Raw genomic sequence first — 21,789 nt, forward strand, 5'->3', positions numbered from 1 at the left:
GTCTCTTGAGGGTTAGGTCCATCTTCTCTGATTGAACCCAGACTCAGGAGTCCTCTGCTGTACATGTGTTGGAGGCCTCATCTCAGCTGGTGTACGCTGCCTGCTTGGTGATGCAGTGTCTGAGAGATCTCTGGGGTCCAGGTTAATTGAGACTGCTGGTCCTCCTGCAGGGTCGCCTTCCTCCCCAGCTTCTTTCAGCTTTGCTCCAATTCAACCACAGGGGTCAGCAGCTTCTGTCCATTGGTTGGGTGTAGATATCTACATCTGACTCTTTCAGCTGCTTGTTGGGTCTTCCGGAGGGCAGTCATGATTGGCTCCTTTTTGTCAGAACTCCATAAGCTCAGTAGTGGTGTCAGGCCTTGAGGCCTCCCCTTGAGCTGGAGCTCACTTTAGACCTGTCACTGGACCTCCTATTCCTCAGACTCTTGTCACTGCAGTTCTTTCAGACAGGAAAAATTATGGGTCCCTGCAGTTCTTTCAGACAGGAAAAATTATGGGTAAGAGCTTTTGACTATGGGTGGCAAAGCCAACCCTCACTTGATCCCCTGTCTTTCTGCTGGAGGTGGGCTCTATAAGTTTCCACTCCCCACTGCAGGGCATCTCATTTAAGGTTCCTCCCTTTGAGTCCTGAGAGTCTCTTCTTCCCCAGTCTCTGGTACATTCTGGAGGGTCCCCCCACCTCCTACCTCCTGAGGTCACCTGTTTCCATTTTTTCTGCTGACCTCAGGGCTTCAGTCCCTTTCCCTCACCCAATACCAGATCATGTTCCCCTCTTCCGCTCCCGGTTCCCTTTCCACCCAGGACCTTCCTTTCCTTTCCCCTCCTGTGATTGCTTTCTTCTCCCTCCCTAGTGGGACTGAGGCGTCCTCACTTGGGCCTTTCAGCTTGCTAACCTTTTTGAGTTCTGTGGATTGTATGCTGGGCATTCTGTGCTTTTTTCTGCTAAGATACCATGCATGTCCTTTTGGGTCTGAGTTACCTCACTCAGAATAATATTTTCTAGTTCCATCCATTTGCCTGCAAAACATAAGAATTTTTATTTCTAAAATAATTTAAAAATAAAAAATAAATAATAAGTAATAAAAATGTTAAAAATAATTGTGAATAAAATAAATTAAAAACAAAAATAAAAATAAATTCTAAAAGTATTTTATTTCTAAAAGTGATATAATTAATAATTCTCAGTAATAAGCAATGTCCCTAAAATATTTGAAAGTAGAAGAATTTATTAATTTCTGTTTGGGAAATTTCTACATTAAATTCAGGTGTTTTTCCTATCTTATATGTGTAGTTTGGATCATATATGAGCAGGTGATGATTGCAGCCCTAGACTATGGTCGGGATGACTTGGCATTGGTAAGTATTTAAACTAATTATATTTTACCCTATATTTGTTTTATGAGTTATAAATTAATGTGTAGTTAAGGTTTACTGTGGGACACGTACTGAGTGCTTTCTATGGCAAGTTTTGAATGCTTCTTTAAGTACAAGGCCAAGGTTGTACCTCAGTAGTAGGATGCTTGGCTAGCTTCCAGAAGGTTCTAGGTTCACTCTCTAGTATCATGCACACAAAGAAAATGAATAAAATACCCGTACCAATAAAACAGTAAATAAAACTACATACTTTGGGGCACAGTAGAAACTGGTTAGACCATTTTTAATGGATTACTTATGAGATAGAACTGCAGTTGCTCAAGTCATTGTTTCGTTTAACTTGTTATGTTTTCAGTTTTGTCTTCAGGAGTTAAGAAGACAATTCCCTGGTAGTCACAGAGTTAAGCGGTTAACGGGAATGCGGTTTGAAGCTATGGAAAGGTAAACATGGTTAGTGAACAGTGTAATTGCATGGGCAGATGCGGAAGCCGTTTCTATAGTGCATCGTTGATGCTCCTGAGCTCTGTTTGACATCAGAGCGCTTCTCGATACAAACCCCACCCACACTTCTAGGAAGCAACGTTTGGCATAAAGTATAATTCATTTTCCACATTTTCTGTTTTTGACTTGACAAGTCAATATTAAGACTTCTGAGCTTTGTTCCTCTAAGAAAGGATATTGTCAACTTCCTAGGCTTTGAGGGAAACATACACATACTTATGCATATACTCTCAAAGTACATGAAATGCATGATCATCATTTAGAGCATATTTTTTTCATCTTTTTTATTAGATTTTTTATTTATATTTCAAATGTTATCCCCTTTCCTGGTTTCCCATCCACAAATCCCCTATCCCATCTGCCCCTCCCCCATCTTCTATGAGGGTGTTCTCCTACCCAACCACCCACCCCATTCTACCTCCCTGACCTGACCTTCCCATATACTGGGGGTCCAGCCTTGGCAGGACCAAGGTCTTCTCCTCCCATTAGTGCCCAACAAGACCATCGTCTGCTACATATGCAGCCGGAGCCATGGGTCTGACCATGTGTATTCTTTGGATGGTGGTTTAGTCCCTGGGAGCTCTGGTTGGTTGGTATTGTTGTTATACGGTTGTAAATCGCTTCAGCTCCTTCAATCCTTCAATTCCTCTAGTGGGGCCCCATTCTCAGTTCAGTGGTTGGCTGTAAGCATCTGCTTATGTATTTGTCTCACTCTGGCCGAGCCTCTCAGCAGACAGCTATATCAGATTCCTATCAGCATGCACTTCTTGGCATCAGCAATATTGTATGGGTTTGGTGGGTGTATGTATGTGAGCTGGATCCCCAGGTGGGGCAGGTTCTGAATGGCCATTCCTTCAGTCTCTGCTCCAAACTTTGTCTCCATATCTCCTCCTATGAATATTTTTGTTACCCCCTTTAAAAAGGACTGAACCATCCGCAGTTTGGTTATCCTTCTTGAGCTTCATGTGGTCTGTGGGGTAATATCCACTTAAAAGTGAGTGTATACCATGTGTGTTTTTTGTCATTGGGTTATCTTTTTCAGGGTGATATTTTCTAGTTCCATCTATATGCCTATGAATTTCATGAAGTCTTTGTTTTTAATAGCTGAGTAATATTCCATTGTGTAGATGTACCACATTTTCTGTATCCACTCCTCTGTTAAAGGACATCTGGGTTCTTTCCAGTTTCTGGCTATTATAAATAAGGCTTCTATGGACATAGTAGAGCCATGTGTCTTTGATATATGTTGGAGCATCTTTTGGGCATATGCCCAGGAGTGGTATAGCTGGGTCCTCAGGTAGTGCAATGTCCAATTTTTTGAAGAACCTCCAGACTGATTTCCAGAGTGGTTGTACCAGTCTGCAATCCCACCAACAATGGAGGAGTGTTCTTCTTTCTCCACATCCTTGCCAGTATCTGTTGTCACCTGAGTTTTTTATCTTAGCCATTCTGATTGGTATGAGGTGGAATCTCAGGGTTGTTTTGATTTGCATTTCCCTGATGACTAAGGAGGTTGAACATTTCTTTTTTTTTTTTTTTTTTTTTTGGTTCTTTTTTTCGGAGTTGGGGACCGAACCCAGGGCCTTGTGCTTCCTAGGCAAGTGCTCTACCACTGAGCTAAATCCCCAACCCAGGTTGAACATTTCTTTAGGTGCTTCTCAGCCATTAGATATTCCTCAGCTGAGAATTCTTTGTTAGCTCTGTACCCCAAGCTCTGCACCCCATTTTTTAATAGGGTTATTTGATTCTTTGGAGTTTAACTTCTTGAATTCTTTGTATATGTAGGATATTAGCCCTCTATCGGATGTAGGATTGGTAAAGATCTTTTCCCAATCTGTTGGTTGCCATTTTGTCCTAATGGCAGTGTCCTTTGCCTTACAGAAGCTTTACAATTTATGAGGTCCCATTGTTGATTTTTTATCTTAGAGCATAAGCCATTGTTGTTCTGTTCAGGAAATTTTCCCTTGTGCCCATGTGTTTGAAGGTCTTCCCCACCTTTGCTTTCATTCTTTGAGTGTATTTGGTTTTATATGGAGGTCCTTCATCCACCTGGACTTGAGCTTTGTACAGAGCGATAAGAATGGATTGATCTGCATTCTTCTACATGCTGACCTACTGTTGAACCAGCACCATTTGTTGAAAATGCTATCTTTTTTTCCACTGGATGGTTTTAGCTCTTTCGTCAAATATCAAGTGACGATAGGTGTATGGGTTCATTTCTGGGTCTTCAATTCTATTCCATTGATCTACCTGCCTGTCTCTCACAGGTTTTAATCACTATTGTTCTGTGATACTGCTGGAAGTCAGGGATGGTGATTTCCCCAAAAGTTCTTTTATTTTTGAGGATAGTTTTCGATATCCTGTGTTTTTTGTTATTCCAGATGAATTTACATATTGCCTTTTTTAACTCTATAAAGAATTGAGTTGGAATTTTGGTGGGGATTGCATTGAATCTATAGATTGCTTTTGGCAAGATGGCCATTTTTATAATATTAATTATGCCAATCCATGATCATGAGATCTGTCCATTTTTGAGAACTTCTTTAATTTGTTTATTCAGAGACTTGAAGTTCTTGTTATACAGATATTTCACTTGCTTGGTTAGAGTCACACTGAGGTATTTTATGTTATTTGTGACGATTGTGACTAGGGTGTTGATACCCTTCACAATAGACCATATATTTTTAACCTTTTAGAAAAATAAATCTGTTTTGAAAAATACATTTAACCTAGAAATCTAGAGAAGAGATGGTTTGTTTCAATTGAATTGTAGGTGGGGACGCATTTGGACCTGTGTTGAGGCATTAGGAGCACATCTGTAGAGAAGTGCAGGAGAGTTAAGAATTGATGTGGCAGCAGTGTGAGGTGAGATAGAGTTTTGGGCTAGGATTGAAGCTAGAGATAACAAGCAGTTAAAGGTTATGTACTAATATGCTCTACTGAAAATATGAAGAAAGCATTTTAGGTTATTAAGAAATAAACAGGAACCACCCTTGGACTTATCTGTAAAAACATTCTATTTGACTGTAGTCTAATGAAGAACAGTTTTTGAGCCTCTTACACTATTGTTATTAATAGTAGCAGAACATAGAGGATGGGTTAAAAAACTTCCAAGATGTAGCTGATGGCCTGTTTTCTACCTTCATGCATTGTGTTTCTGTGTTCCCTGCTGTAGTTTATGACTTTAGTGCCACAGTCACAAAACTCAAAAAAAAACAAAAACAAACAAACAACAAAAAACCAAAAACCAACTCCTTCCTCCTTAATCCCCCTCCCCCTCACACACACCAAAAAAGTATCCTTTAGCCTTGGTTTCTAGTTTTATCATTGTATGTATATAGAATTAATGGCTTTTGTGGAAGGTTTTCCTGTATATACTTTATGATTTTTGTTTTCTAAAAATATAGACTAAATATACTTTTATCACTAAATGAAAATACGGAGACTTGCATAATGGTTATAAATGAGTTAAAGCCCTAATTAATATGTTTCTGTATTATGACATTTAAGGTAATGGTTCTTGGTATATCTTTCTTTTTAAATAGATATGATGATGCTATACAACTGTATGATCGGATTTTGCAAGAAGATCCAACTAATACTGTAAGTTTGTGCATTGTCCTAAGGGTGATTTAATGTTTGATATAAGAGTAAAATGAAATAGTTGAGGAAATACTAAATAGCTATTCATGGAGCCAGAATGTTTCTTTTTCTTTTATATAGATTAGGCAAATCACTTTTACTTTCAAGACATTTGTCGCTCTTTAGTTAGAGTTGACTTTTATTTAAAAAGTAGGTTAGTTAAAGCTTGGGGAGGGCAGACTATGCTTATGTAAAAGCCAGGCAAGGCTCTCTCTCTCTAATGTTATGAAGCCTATGCAGTACCATTTAGTGTGTGCACATCCTTTTTGGTTATCATAATTCAAAATGAAAGAAGTCATCTCAGTAATTGTTAGATGGTATTAATGCATCTATTCCATTTTGGGGGATTTCTTATTTACTACTTGAATTAAAAATCAATGTAAATAACTACTTGTTTTAAAATTTCCCAGTTGTCTTTTTAAATGTGGCGATGTTTAATTTAATATGCTGACATCATAGCTTGTCTGACTAAATGGAAAGCTCCAGGGCAGTTGTAGATAATACATTGTTATGTCTTTCTAAATTTCCTTGTGCATATGTGACTGCAGCAGGAACAGATTGTTAGAATTAAAAAAATGTTTTAAAATTGATTTATTTTTATGGGTATGGGTGGTTTGCTCACATGTAAATCTGTACATAGTTGGTGTTCAATGACTGTGGAGGCAAATAGAGAATATGAGATCCCTTAGTACTAGAGTTGTAGATGGTTGTGAGCCACTCTGTGGTGTTAGGAATTAAACCTGGGTCCTCTGGAAGAGAAACCAGTACTATTAGTGGCTGAGTCATCTCTCTAGCCCCTACTTTTGGAATTTTTAAACAATTTTTATAAAAAGAAAAATTGTTATGTTCATATAAAGTAAATTAAAATGTTTCTGTTTGGCAAACATATCTTTAAAAATTACTATTTAAAAAAATCATGTGATGTATTTTTAAAGATTTTATGATAGATCTAAAAGTAATTCAACAATGGTATCAATTCAACTTACATAATTGCTAATGTTAACATGGAAATTATTTAATAATATATGATTCGATAATAAATAATGGAAAGTAATTATGATACAGTAATTATACAATTAAAATAAATGTATTCCGAAAGCACATTGTAGAGGCATTGATCATAAACGTCTTTTCTGCTTCCTCCTTTGCTGTCAGTGTTCCAGCAGTTGATATGTTTATGCTACACTCCACTTTTAATGTTTTCTTAGGAAAATCTTCTTAGGAAAAACTTGTAAGGAGTTTTGCTTTGTGTTTGGTTTGTTGTTTATTGTTATTGTAGGTATTTGAATGGAAAGATTTCATTATTCCATGATGGTTCTCAGAATCTAGAAAGTAGAGGTAAAAGCTGAGATCATGATAAGCCCACCTATTGTAAAAACACAAAACGAGAGTAACAACTACTAGTTTGTCTAGATTCTATTACTATAAAGAGTAAAAATTGATTTTTAAATAATTTTCTAATTTTAACTATCTTAATGGCTTGCCATCTGCTTTAGAAAAAGTTAATTTAAAAAGTACCTCTTAGGATCAGAGAGAGTCACAGTGGTTAAGAGCACTGACTGCCCTTGTAGAGAACTTTTAATTCCCAGTGCCATGTAATGGCTCACAACAGGCTGTAATTCCAGTTCTAGGGGATCTGATGCCCTCTTCTGGCTTCTACCGGCACCAGACGTACACATGATATACAGACATGTATGGCATGCAGACAAAACACCCATGTTCATAAAATAGCATAAATTATAATGTACCACTTTTTTATTGCTAAAGTACTTTTATGAGTACTTAATTCATTTACGAATGTCCTGGCTTCCTTTGCCATTTAGCTATATGTTGAAAAAAGTAAAATCAAGTTTCTAAGTTTCCTTTGCTTTTCACATATAAGTTAATATGACTGGTGAATAATTCACTTTTGTGGAATCAAACATGTTACTTCTGCTTTAGTCTAAGTGGGGATATTTTTAATAAATTACTTCACTTAAAGGCAAGGACTGAGGATGTAGCTTAGTGATAAATACCTGTGAAGCCATGGTTTTCATCTCCCAGGCCACATGCAAGAAAGAGTTGGTAGTTTATCATTTAATATGGCTATCTTTGTCTTGCTTTTTATATTTTATGTATTTTTGTGGCTTTTAAGGCTGGTTAAAAGAGAAATCCAACTATTTTCTTTCAGAGTATAGGTGAGGTGACACTAAGTAAATCCCATTATATAGGCATGTTAAACAAGGTGAATGCATTCAGGTTTCTTGAAATATTATCAGATATTCCCAAGCTCCTCCTTTCCCAGATATCTCTTGAGTATTTCTCATGTCGTGGCAATAAAACCCAGCTCTGATCTTTTACTCTTAGGAGTCAGTATACTAGGCATTGTTGGGGAGGACATAAAACTATTCAAGAATTAAAATTAACGTATCTAGTAGAAGACTACATTTTAGCATTAAATGGTTGACTTGCTGTATTGTGTCTTATAAAGCAAATTTGGGGCATAACCTCAAAGGTGTAAGTTCTTCATTGTCTAATACTTATTTGGCCCTTTTGTCTTGTGCTTCTGTGTTCAATGAAGAGATGGATCTGTACATCTAGTTTTAAAGATTCACCTCATTCACACACAATCATTATTCCTTCAAAACCGTGGAATGTTTGCACTTATTGCCAGACAGAGGGCACATTAGATGCAGTGTTGCCTTGTCTCTGCCTCTCAAGAGGCTTCATTACGTGACAAATATCTTTGACTCTTGAAATGGATTGATTAAATTTGATTCTTTTGTGATGTTCTATATGAGTTTTGACTTTCAGAGGCTGTAAAGAATGAATGTGGCTTAAATAAAACAAAGACAGTGATTTGGAGAAAGATATTCAGTGCCAAGTGAATGGCGTAAGATTTCACATTATTAAATACAAGGCTTCCTCAGGGAAGGGAAGAATATGATTACAATTACGTTTCAGACTTTTGAGAAGTGGTGGTGAAAAGGGATACTACCTAATTTTTATTTAATTTTTTTTTTAAGTTTTGGATACTCACATTAAAAACTATAAATAGTAAAAAATGATACACGAAAAGAACAAAAAGAACATCATGTCCTCCTCCCCTTAGGTGCACTCTTGATTTATTCTAGTTTGTGTTAAGAAAGGTTTCTTTTAAAGCCCAGGCAAGAAGCATGCATGTGACTGTCCCTCTGCATGCACGTGTGCATGTATGCTCATGTGTTTATCTTTGATCAAGTACTTAAGTTTTATATTGCCTCTCTGTCTTCCAAATGTAGAGTTTGGGGAGTTGTAAATTGTATTTTACTGGGTGTAATATGGTAATCCATTTCTAGAGGTTATTTCTCTGCAAGCAGTCTATTTTTAAAAATGTGTAATGTCTTCCACAAAATGTGCTAATGCTTAACTCAATCATGTATAAGTTTTTAGAAGATATGTAACTAGGTTGATGAAGATTTATTCATAGTCTTAAAATTTAAAGCAGTATGTGTGTGTGTGTGTGTGTGTGTATGTGTGTGTGTGTGTGTGTATGTGTGTGTGTGTGTAAGTGAGAGTGTGTGTGTGTGTGTGTGTGTGTGTGTGTGTGTGTGTGTGGTGTTTGTTTCTTTTAGACAGGTTCTCTACCTAACTGTCCCAGTTAGGTCGATCATTGCTGTAATCAAACACCATGACTAAAAGCAACGTGGGGAGGTGTGATAGTTTACATATGCTTGGCCCAGGTGTGGCCTTGTGTGTCACTGTGGGGGTGGGCTTGGAGATCCTCCTCCTAGCTGTCTGAGGATGCTCAGTCTGTTCCTGGCCTCCTTCAGATGAAGATGTAGAACTCTCAGTTCCTCCTGTGCCATGCCTACTGGGATGTTGCCATGTTCCTGCCTTGATGATAATGGACTGAACCTCTGAACCAGTAAGCCAGCCCCAATTAAATGTTGTCCTTTATAAAACTTACATTGGTCATGGTGTCTGTTCATAGCAATAAAACTCGAACTAAGACAGAAGGCAAGAGTTTGATTTATACTTTTATTTTACTGTCATCATTGAAAGGAGTCAGGATAGGCCTCAATATAAGGTAGAAACTTGAAGGCAGGAGCTGATGCAGAGACCATGAAGGAGTGCTACTCACTGTCTTGATCCTCATGACTCCTTCAGCCATCTTTCTTAAAGAACCCAGAACCACCAGCCCAGGAGTGGCCTCACCTACAGTAGGCTGGGACCTCCCCATCCATCACTAAGAAACTGCCATTGTAGGCTTAACCACAGCCTGATCTTAGGGAGGCGTTTTCTCAATTGAGGCTCCCTCCTTACTGATGACTTGGTTATGTCAAGTTGTCATAAAACTCTTAAGCACAGTAAAATAGGCTAACTTGGAGGTCACTTTTGGCCCTGGGTGACCTTGGACCTTCAGTCTTCCTGTGTCAGCTTCCCAGGTTTGGGGAATATACACAAGTAAAGCTATGCCTATATATAGATTCCATGTTGTCTGAATTGAAAATAACTCACAGGAACATTTCTGTTCACACCCTGTTTATTTCCTAGGCTGGCTTTCCTGTGTTTAGTTCCCCTGTTATTTGAGAACTTACATGAAAATATCCTATATGCCCTAATGAGGATGTGGAAGTATGTATATTATATTTGCTAAACAGATTTAGCCTAGTAAAGTCAATTCTCTGAAACCAGGTAATGAACCTTATTTATTTGGTTCCTGAAAAACAAAAACAAAAACAATCGGAATCAGATACAGGATGTTTTGTTGGCCAGTTTATTCATTTTTCAGCAGTAGAGTGAATTGTTTGTGTTCTGTTGTATTGTTAGTAGGATTGTTTCCACTACTGTACATAGTTTCTTCAGAATTATTATTGTATTTAATAAAGTTTCCTGATTGTTAATTCAGAATATTGATTTAGGTTAAGGGATACATTATTGGAGTTAGTATAGGCTAAAATTCTTAAAGGTACGTGTGTACGTAAGTACCTGCAGAGTCCAGATGCATCAGATCACTGTAGCTGGAGTTAACAGGTGGCTGTGAGCCACCGGATGTGGGTGCTGGGAACTGAACTCAAGTCTTCTTGAAAAGCAACAGTTATACCTAAATACTGAGTCATTTTTTTCACTCCTGAAATTCTACTTTTTATGAGGACAAAAATTTAGGTGTTACAATTGATTGAAAGACGATATTACTTATTTAATGTGATCTGGTTTTGTTAATTCTGTTGTAAGTAAGGCATGTATATATATATATATATATATATATATATATATATATATATATATATGTAGCTAGTGTTATATTTTCTACCCTACCATTAACTTAGAGTAATGTCATAACTTTTTACTAAACAAAGGTGTAATAAGTGCCTACATATGGCGGGAAGAAATGGAGTTAAGGAGACTAAAGGTGAAATGTAGTGTTTCTTGAAAATTTGCTATGAGTCCTCATGGAGCTGAGCATTTACGTGTCTTCTGATAATATCACTGTAGTCCTATGATTTTTATCAGATGTTACTATATTTATGAGAGGGCTAGATCATAAGGAAGTTAAGAGACCTCACCAACATCTTGCAGTTCATAAGTCACAGATTCTGGAGTGGTAGTTTGAGGTCAGAGGCAGCCCATGATCATAATCAAAAAGGCCATGGCAGTGAAGAGATCTGGGATTCCACTTTGTCCTACTGACAAAAATCCCATTCTGTAAATGTCATTCAACTAGACTGTAATCACTACTGTAGAGTATGTAGGAAGGCAAACCACTTGCTTTTATTTTATCCCTTCCTATTTTCTAAGAATAGTTTCTAGTGAATTTTATACTAGTGAAGTCATGATAGGAAAACTAACAGCACCCTCCCCTTTACACACTTTTTTATGTGCTCTGATTAAAATCCAAAATCCAAGAGAAACCTGTTTGAACCTTATTCTGTGCTTGGTAATCACTCAAAACCTACACAGTTACTGTGGCTCTCTGAAGATGTATCGATTGAGTTAGATTTTGTGAATTGTAATGGACAGCAGAATGGTAAGTGTCCCCTGCACACGAAGCTGCTGGGAAGCAGAGTGAACGTGTCCAGGAGCCTTAAGCGTTGCTGGGTAGCTTGAGACGAGCTTTGTTTTTATAAAATGAAGAGATTTAATTATCACTGCCCATTTCCAGGTTCTTTCCAGTTGTAAAATGTGTGAGGCAGCTTTCTGTCTTCCTGTGTATCTGCATGCTCTCCCAGTGACCCACGCCCATTGTTCAGTGGGAGTGAGCACACTGACTCTGGAGCTTCAGTTTCCCTCTTCCTCTGTGAAACCATGATTACAATGACTGAGGATTTCACATCTCATATTCTCTACTTAAAAGTTAAAACCAATGGCAACATTTTAAGACTTGAATAGCTTTTCCTTTGTTATTCCATGGAAAAAAGAGTATGTTTTGAAATTTCCTATTTTATAATAGAAATTTTAATCCAGATATTGAAATCATTTAGAAGATAGAGAACAGATTTTAAGACTTCAGTTGACTTCTACTAACATTTACCCAAATAAAAGTTTGGGTATATTCAGAAAGTTATGTCTCTCCGGATGAGAAATGGCACAAGCAGAACATACAGAAAGATTATGAATGAACATTTTAGACTACGAGTCTGCTTGAGTGTTAATACTACCTGCTGTAGATCTTCCTTTAGTTTTCTGCCTGCCTGAGCTTTGTTTCCTCACCGATGTGTACTAAGCAGTGCAAAGCTGACTGCGTCCTGGAGCCCCTGCAGCTGCGCATCCTCCTCCTGCGTCTCTCTGCCCACTGTGTCTCATGCACTGGACTCTTTGATCTTCCTGGAAAGTGTGTGTGCTCCCTTGAGCTCAGGCATTCATTCCCCTGGTCTCACTCTGCCTTCTCTATCTGAACCTAACAGGCTTACAACTCTTGAGATAGATAGCCAGGACAGGGATCTGTTTTCTATTACCTGAGTCTTTCTGTACATTAAAAATACTTAAATACTTGTTTGATATATTTAGTCAAATCCTTTGGCTGTTTTCAGTCAGGAAACTAAATCTTGTATCTTCAATCCATTTTGACCAGAGATGAAGATGTGTGTGTGTGTGTGTGTGTGTGTGTGTGTGTGTGTGTGTTTTATAATTATAATCCCAACAAATGAATAATTAAAAAATAAAAAATAAAATTAATTTTCCTGGGATCACTCTACAGCTTTACAAACTACTGTGCACTTGGTGAAAAACATTAGTGCGGTTAATAGTACAGATGTTTTTGTGGTCAGGTAACTGAGAAGACCAGTTGCAGTATCATGAGGTGTTTTCAGGACATCTTTCATGAGCATCTTCACCATAATTCTAGGTGTATTATTTGCTGTTCTTATCTGTTCTTTCACAATGTAATTTGTAGTTTTATTATTTCAATATTTTCAGCAAGTTTTCACTCTAGTTGCATAATCATATTATACTTTGTTTGTGCTGATCCTATAAGGATTGGGTCAAGGTATAAATGAACAAAGCAAGTCTGTGTAGTTTCAAGGTCTTACTAGAGGCTGTAGTATAAGGCTTAGCTGTTACTCACAGACAAAAGCTGGAGTAAAGTGGCCTTTTATGTACTCATACTCTGATGGTTGCTTTGTGTTGGCTGTTGGAGAAAAGTGGAGGTAGCTAGATTCAGAGCAGGTAAGAAAAGTTGATAAGTCACAGTTGAGAGTCAACTTGACATTTTAATTTCAAAACTAGACTTTCCACCCTATTAATACTGCATGTGGAGGAAATAGTGGTATGAAAAAATAGACTAAATTTTATTTCAAATTTATCTGTACTTCAAATAATGCTAGATTATTTAATTTAAAGTTATTTATCTCCTTGAAGAAATCAGTGTCTTATCCGGACTTGGTAATACAGTCCCATAATGCTAGGACGTGGTAGAATGAGACAGGAGGATGAATTCAGTGCTAACCTGAGCTGGATAATGAGACTCTTGTCTCAATCAATCAATCAATCAATCAGTCAGTCAATCAATAGCAGAGAGATGGGGTTGGGGGCAGGGGTAGGGGACGAAAATGAGAGAGAATGAGTTGGGTCATGCAATCCTTTCAGTACTTGAGATAAGGTTTCCACTGTGTAATATTCTTTTTTAAAAAATTTTATTTAATCTTTTTTTTATACTTCAGGTTTTATCCCCCTCCCAGTTCTAGTGGCCTTAGGGCTTGACTTACTCTTAAAGCTTTAACCTGTGAATTTTTTGAGATTTTTCTAAATTTTATAATTATTTTGATGCTTTTGTTTTACATAATAAAGCAAATCTTCCCAGTCACCCACTGAGAAAAAACTAAACAATTGAATGTACCTACTTTGTGGCTTTGTGGGGGTAGCTTTTAGGGTTAGCTGAATAATCAAGATATATTTTTTAAATATTTCATTAGTAAAGTATTGTTGGCTTTCTCTTAGGCTTGATAGTGATTCTCTTCCAATTTTTCTCCTTTTTTCAGAACCAAACCAATGGGCTTCCTTCCATCCCACTATGTGTAACTCTTAGTTTAAAGAGGCTTTTACCCTTTTCCTTTTCTGTCTTTGTCTTGTAGAGCGTATATTCCATAAAGCAATAAATTATGTTCATAATATAAGGTCACTGACCCAAGTCATATGTTATTTTGTGTATCCTTTATTTGAATTTCACAGAGTTAGAGCTGGTGCGTGTGTAATTCTTTATACACAGTGCTGTCTGATCCTAGCAGCTCACTGTGGTCTTGAACTTGAGTCACGTGGTGGTGGTGATGTTTCTTTTACTTGTGCTTATTTGTCTTTCCGTGGTGCAGTTCCCCACGTGAGCTCCTTGACTTGCTATGTTGCGATGCCTCCTTTTACCTTTTCTCTTCCAGTGTGGCTATCTTCACCTGGATTCTCATGGCTGCTTTTCCTTTCGCTCCTCTCATGGTGCCATAGCTTATTGGGATCTCTTCCCGTCGGCTTTGACATCCTAGATATATCTCTCATTGCTCTTACTATATTAAAATTGTACTAAATGTATATTTCTCATGAGATTACTCCTATAAAGAATGATTTGCATCCTTTTTAATCTTTATTATTTCATTATCTGGCACAGTACCTGATAAACAAGTTATCTAATAGTTATTTGAAGAATGTATAAATTATTAACATTAATTTCTATATTTATCATTTTTATAACTTTAAAATATAAGTTTTAAGCAATTTTATTATAAAGTATTTTTATTAACACCTATTTTATTTTTTAAAGGTTTATAAGTAATTTGTTTTTCTCTTAAAATTGTGAAAAAAGTTGTCAGAAGCCAGATTTGTATAATGACATTCAAGTGTCAATTGTGTAATTTTCTTTTCGCCCTAATCTCCACTGCCTCTTAATATACTGATCCCGCGAATGAGGCAGAGTAAAGAACATTAGGGTGGGTAGAGATTAGGATTCCCTGCTGGCTTGTAATTAGAGGACTTTGGATGGTTATTTATTTGGATGAAATGATGCATACGTTTTGCATGCATCAAAAGTAAAGCGTGTGTGATTGTTGGAGGAATGTCTGAATTCCCCAGTGGGATGTCATGGGTATGTTTATAAACTCTCTCTAAAGCAGTTCTTCTACAATGGAATTTCATTGGCATTGAGATAATAATTTGCACAGTCAAATTACTTTCTTTACAAAAAATCGTGAGGACCTAATCCTTTATTAATGTCAACCCATAGGCTGCCAGAAAGCGTAAGATTGCCATTCGAAAAGCCCAGGGGAAAAATGTGGAGGCCATTCGGGAGCTGAATGAGTATCTGGAACAGTGAGTGTTTTACAAGAGGATTGTGTTTTGTTATTCTGATAAATCTTTTTTAATTAAAATGGAATTTGCATTTGATTTTCTAGTGTTCATTTATAGAACATTTACACATACTCTTTTCCTCATATCAGGTTCGTTGGAGACCAAGAAGCCTGGCATGAACTTGCAGAACTTTATATTAATGAGCATGAGTAAGTTGTTAAAAACACACAGAATTTTAAGAATGAAATTGTAAAGTTCAATAGACTCGTTTCCAGAAGATTGGAAATAAGACAAACATTTGTCGTTTTAGATGAAGAACTAATTAAAAGATCAAATAAATTAAAAATAATAAATAAAAATTGCTAGTTATAATATGTGAATATCTTTTAACTGGGTCTTTTGGTTTAAGTAAATTATTTTTGTTCAGGAAATAAGGTTTTCTTTCAAATAGAAATGGGATTCTTTGGAATCTGAAAGGCCTTTTCCTAAGCTATTACTTTGGGGGAAACAAGATTGTGAATTTTGGAGGTCAAATTGTTCTCATACACAAAGAGTATTATGTTCCCTGCTGTTTAAAAATTCAGTCAATTGTATGCATTTATTAGCCTTAGTACTAAGAGAATCAACTCTTCCAGAGCTGAAGCGTTCTGTTGCCTGGGCTAAAAACGAAGTGTAATCAAGAATGTTGAATGCTGTAGGAGCTTGGTTATTGGATATTTAATGTTTTTGTTAGCTTTTTTATTGCTGTAGTGACAAGAGGAAATCCCAGTGTGAAAGGATTAGTGCTGAGTCCTGGTGGAGGTTTGCAGATATCACAGCATTAGTGCCAACCTCCATGTAATGTGGGACAGCTTACTTCTTTACCCTCTTAGCTCTAAATCTGAAGTCCATAACACGTATCTTTCCTTCATTTTCAAAGGATGGAATTGGATTCCCATGCACATTTTCTTATTTGTGTTAATAGTTAACTTTGGACTCACTACACACAGATGACACCAGAAATAAAATAGAACGAAGACATTTGTATGTTGCCTTTTCAAAAGTCTATACACCAAAGACTATACAAAAGGAGATCACATTCATAATTTTACTGAAAATGGTATATTGAATAAAAGCCATAATTGATATATAGTGAAAGACATTTTACATTTGAGAACCATTTTTTCTTTCTGTCAGATTTTGCCAGAGTCTCTTCTTACGGTAAGGGATCTGTTTCCTGAATTGATTTCAGAGTAAATAAATAAACACACACACATACACACACACACACACACACACACACACACACACTTACCTATGTTCAGGTTTCTCTCAGGCATGTAAGACCACATATAAGTCAATAGAAAATGGGTTTTCAGCACATATTACAATACTAACATTAGATTTTTGTTTTTTAAGAAACACAAGGCAATCACTTACAATTTCTTTATACCTTTCAAAGTTTTCTGTGACTATAAAAGCATTTTAAATTTTGAAAAGGAAATCTTTTTGTTCAATGTAAAGAAATACCTAATATAGAAAACTTTAGAAATTCCAGTAAAGCAAAGACATGACAAAATTTACTTCTGATTCCACCCATCTACCTTCAGTGTTCCCTGGTTTACCTTGTTTTATGCTTCATCAGAACTAGAGTGTGGTTAAACCCATTTAAATCTCTTAACGACATTTCATCTTAAAGTTAATTTGAACTTTTGGTAGCATTGTAGGTAAAGGGAGACTATTGAATGTTTAAGATAGAAGCTGCTTTCTCCTCATCTTTTAAATGAGTAGATATTAAATGTGTCATTCATGGGTTTGTTTTAGATTTGTATTTATTCATTCATTCACTCAGCTACTTATTGAATGGATACCTTTGAAAGAACAAATGCTAAATTTTAGGCATAAAAATAAGAAGTGCTAAAAAGCTGCAGATGTTGGATGGGAATCTGTATGTAAGATCCTCCAGAAATCTAAAATATGATTTTTTGCAAGTTTCTGGGATGAATTTGGTTCCTTGATGTCTTTGTGGGTTTTTTTGTTGTACCCATTGACAATTTCATTACTATGTTGACATAGGTTTTTGGTGTGTGTGGAACTATGAAGGCAAGACAGGTAGTGGTTATATGGCGGCTCTCTGCAGTGGGACAGCCTGGGTTATAGTTGACTTCTCTGTGGCTCTGTTCTCTGCTCAGGAATTATAAAATTAATTTTCTACTCTTAGGATTTTGGTAAGATAAAATTGGTTGATATACTTAAAAATACTTTGAGTAGTGCAGGATGCATAATGAGTACTTTATAGAATTTACATATTATTCCGTAGGTAGGTGTGGATTTAGATTCTATATATATCAGAAAGATATGTAGTGTTAATATTCAGATATTACTAACAAATACTAAAAATAACTTTACTTAACCTTGTGCCACTGAGGAGGGTCACTACCTCACTGGGAATAAATCTTGCAGTGTCTAAGCATCTTCAGGGTTTTCTGTAAACAATGAGGATGAGAACGTAGACCTAAGCATAAAAAATATATTAAGGCAAATTATAATCACACGTTCTAAAAGCTACTTTAGGACGGTCCTTCTGGCAGAGCTCATGTGTTTTCAGCAGCACTTGAGTTATTAATAGTGGAGGGCACACCAGAACTAACTTCATCTCTTATTGATAGCTTCAGAAACACATACCTAATTCTGATTTGAATATAAACTTAATGAGAAACTGTTACAGTAGAACATATTGATACAGACTATGAAGACTGTAGAAATTAGATACGATTTCATTAAATACTGTATTTCTTTCTGCTACTCAATTTAAACATTAATATTGAATGATCAGTGGATTTATAGAAGTTTAGAGCTCTCAGGGTCGGAGCCTATGTTACTAATGTGTGGGTGCCTTGGTAAACACACTTTTAGCAAAGGAATACCCATTGAGTAGTCATAGATTACTTTGGGATCTTGACATAGATTGATTTATTATTTCAATAAAAATTTTGATGTTATTAATATTTTGAATCAACAAATGCTTAAAATCTGTTTAAATAGTTTTAGAAATAAAATGTCTAATCTCACTGAGGTTTTACATTTATTTTAAGGTGTGTTTATGAAAACTTATGACTTAAAATAAATATATACCATTAATATTTTGCAGCTATGCCAAAGCAGCCTTTTGCTTAGAGGAGCTGATGATGACAAATCCACATAACCACTTGTACTGTCAACAGTACGCAGAGGTAAGTATGGCAGCAAGGACACTGGGGTCGAACTTTGCTGCCTTCTCTTGTATATTACTGTGTGTTCGTCACGTTAGACAAGCCTACCTAGTGAGCGGTTAGGGGATACAAGCTAAACCATGGAAGTTTTGAAATAACATACTTTTCAATTAAAAGTTTAGATAAACTGAAATTTGTTGTAATTTATTATGGTATTTGTCGGTTTCATGTATATCTGTGTTTCTTTCCTAATTTTGAATCAATTACATCATAATTGTCAATATTTAATTGTTTATGAGACACTTATAAAGATGATAGTTTTTAAATATACTAGGAAACTAGAATGATGACATATTGGAAATATGTGTTTAATTTGTACACTATTAAGAATCGCAGTATAACTGAATGCTATAACGTTACAAATGTCATTATAAAAGAATATAAAAAGGTGATTGCTCTCATTTTTAAAGTGTACATGTAAAATAGAGAATTTCTGTCAAGGTCTAGATATATAGTACATGTAATAGAAAATACAGTGCTGTGTAACAGCAAGGCTATTGATAGGAAGATTGTGCTCTGCTTTTTAGTGTGATAACATTTTGGTTATAACAACTACTCAGAAATCTTAATGTTCATAGGAGAGAATAGTTCAGTAAGAGCAAGGGTGTGTTTTACATTTTAGATTAACTTCCTTAATGTGAACTCTTTTAGCATGTTAGCATTTGTTTAGAGAATTTCTGTTCTCATTACATAATGCCTATGTATGATGGAACATGCTACATTTCAAAGTAGTAAAATAAACAGGTTTCAGCAATCTGCAACTTTTAACAGGTCAAATACACCCAAGGTGGACTTGAAAACCTGGAGCTTTCAAGAAAGTATTTTGCACAGGCACTGAAACTCAACAACAGAAACATGAGAGCTCTGTTTGGGCTTTACATGGTGAGTTGATGTGTGTGTTCAACATCACTTTACGGAGTCTGTCATTTAAAATGCATTTAACTGTCCTTCCAATCTCTCCCTGCTTGCATTTGTATTCTGTTGATGAACATATTTAATTATGACAAGAAGGTAAAAAATGCTGTAATTGTGATTTTAGTACATTCTTGCCTTTTGACATTTCAATTTTGATATATTTGGTATATCAGAATTAAACAATATAAAATACTTGGGATTTGTGCCCAGTATAAAAGATATTTTAAGTTATGTCAATAAAAAGCATTAAAAAGTAAAATATCTAGTATATCAAATTTTAAACCTTTAAAAATGTGAAAAAGCAGTTTGGAAATTATTTGTGAGATTAAGTAGTTGTCATTTATGCATGCCTCACAAAGAGCTTAGAAAAATCAATTAACAAGAGCTAGGGGAAGCAGGACAATTCGCAGAGCTTTAGACTATTTCTAAAATGAGCACATGCTTGCAATCAGAAAGGCTAGGGAAATAAACGGGTCCCGTAGTTCTTTGAAATTGTGGTTTACCTTTTCTTTTTCTTGCTTACTTTTGAATATTTATCTTTTGAGAATTTCAAACATGGATGTAATGTTCTTATAAAATTCATTTTCTACTTTCCACCTTTGCTCTGCCCCCCCCCACCTTCCTCTCTCAAATTCATATATTCTTTTTACAGATATACTGAGTCTAATTAGTGTTGACCATATTTTACTGGTCTGTTTTTTTTTTTTTTTTTTATGGACTCTTTTATGGATGTCTTCTTGTTGAAGCCAGCGATAGAGAATTATTTGAAAGTGCAGCAGTAGGAAGAAACAAATACGATAATTTTTAGTAAAGAAATAAGATTAAAATATGCCTACAAAAAAATGCAAAGGATATTTTCTTTGATTCTGTCCAAAACAGTACCAGTGGCTTGGAGATGTACTGTTGTTAGCAGTATTTACTAAATCAAACAACCATCTAAAAACCCCATGGCAGTGATTACTAACAACTGCCCCCTTATTGCTCTGAGTCCTAGTTTTCATTTTACATCAGTAGTCATTCACATCAGCCACTTACATAAAATCTCCAGTTACTAATTGAAATTTACAAATGGTACAACTGAGATGCAGATATAATTAATTTCCCCAAGGCTGAGTGTAATGCTACTATATTTAGCTGGAATCCCAGAAGTTGACTATTCATTTTTTCAGCCACTGCATTTCTAAGTTCATAACAAAAATGTGATAATATTTCATAGAGGTGCAGAAATTGCTACAAGAATACAGATAACCTACTGGGTAGAGAGGGGAGAGCAGAAAGACTGAGGAATACCAGGCATAAAAGAAAACCTTAACCTTTCCTACATCTCCTAGACAGATCCTTATAAGGACAGGGTATCTTTGGGAATATGACCAAAGTTCATCCTTCCTTTTCTCAGAAATATAAGCTTATATTTAAAATCAGCCTCTTATTTTGGAGGTTTATAGGTTGTTTACTAGATCTTGGACTAAGGATTTCTGATTAAAGTATATCGTTTCTAAAGGTTGATGAAATTGTTGTGACTATTCTGGGTTTAGAATATAACTGGAAAGCGCTTGGTGTAGTGTAAAGACAAGTCAGGAAAAGATAAATATCCTCTTTATTTCAGAGACTGCCATTAACTTGTTTGGTTCAAGTTAGATTATTTCTATCAGCCTGAATATTGTTTTATCTGTTAATATTGGAATTTGTGCTAAATTGTTTTTGAGATCTCTCTGTTAATAGTTTATAATATTAGAAATTTGCTATTCTTCAGTAGCAAGAAATAACAGTAACCTGAGTAAAATGCTTTGTTGTATATAAAGTGTCTTTCCGTAGTGGATAGCGGTGTTAGCTTTAAGAGCTGACGTTGATAGTAAGTGGTTTAGACACACTTTCAAAATATTCTCTGTCTTGTTATTTTGGACTATGCTACATTTAACTTATATTTTAAGTTTAGAGCATTAATTTCATTTAGCATTTTTACTTTAAAATTGTTTTGCTTTAGTGTTAAAACTTGTTATCAATTCCCTACACCCAGCCATGACTCATGCTTTTATGATCTTAACTAGAGAAGTTTTACTTTTGATGTTTCTTGTTTGTTGTTGTTATAGTCTGCAAGTCATATTGCTTCTAATCCAAAAGCAAGTGCAAAGATGAAAAAAGACAACATCAGATATGCTGGTTGGGCTGCTAATCAAATAAACAGGGCTTATCAGGTTAGTATTGGCAATTTTGTTATGTATATTACTGGATGTATTTCTTTGTCACTTTGATCTTTGTAAAGTACAAATTTAAATGTCTGTTACTGGAAATTTTTTCTAATGCCTTAGGCCTTTAACAAATGTTGCTTTTATGAGCTTTTCCCACAAAGCCATCTATTAGTTTGATGATATAATTA

The 21,789-nt window shown here is 35.8% G+C and overlaps 1 protein-coding gene across 1 annotated transcript in view; it reads left to right on the forward strand.

The window, feature by feature from the left end:
• Positions 1-21,789, forward strand: part of Emc2 (ER membrane protein complex subunit 2) — a 36,968-nt gene that overhangs the window by 7,949 nt on the left and 7,230 nt on the right. The window contains exons 3-10 of the mRNA NM_001113785.1: positions 1,292-1,356; positions 1,730-1,815; positions 5,421-5,478; positions 15,182-15,267; positions 15,396-15,455; positions 18,377-18,458; positions 19,269-19,379; positions 21,503-21,607. Of these exons, the coding sequence (NP_001107257.1) occupies positions 1,292-1,356; positions 1,730-1,815; positions 5,421-5,478; positions 15,182-15,267; positions 15,396-15,455; positions 18,377-18,458; positions 19,269-19,379; positions 21,503-21,607 (653 nt within the window). The remainder of the gene's footprint in view (positions 1-1,291; positions 1,357-1,729; positions 1,816-5,420; positions 5,479-15,181; positions 15,268-15,395; positions 15,456-18,376; positions 18,459-19,268; positions 19,380-21,502; positions 21,608-21,789) is intronic.

This window comes from Rattus norvegicus, chromosome 7, assembly GCF_036323735.1.
Source record: "Rattus norvegicus strain BN/NHsdMcwi chromosome 7, GRCr8, whole genome shotgun sequence".
Lineage (NCBI taxonomy): Eukaryota > Metazoa > Chordata > Mammalia > Rodentia > Muridae > Rattus > Rattus norvegicus.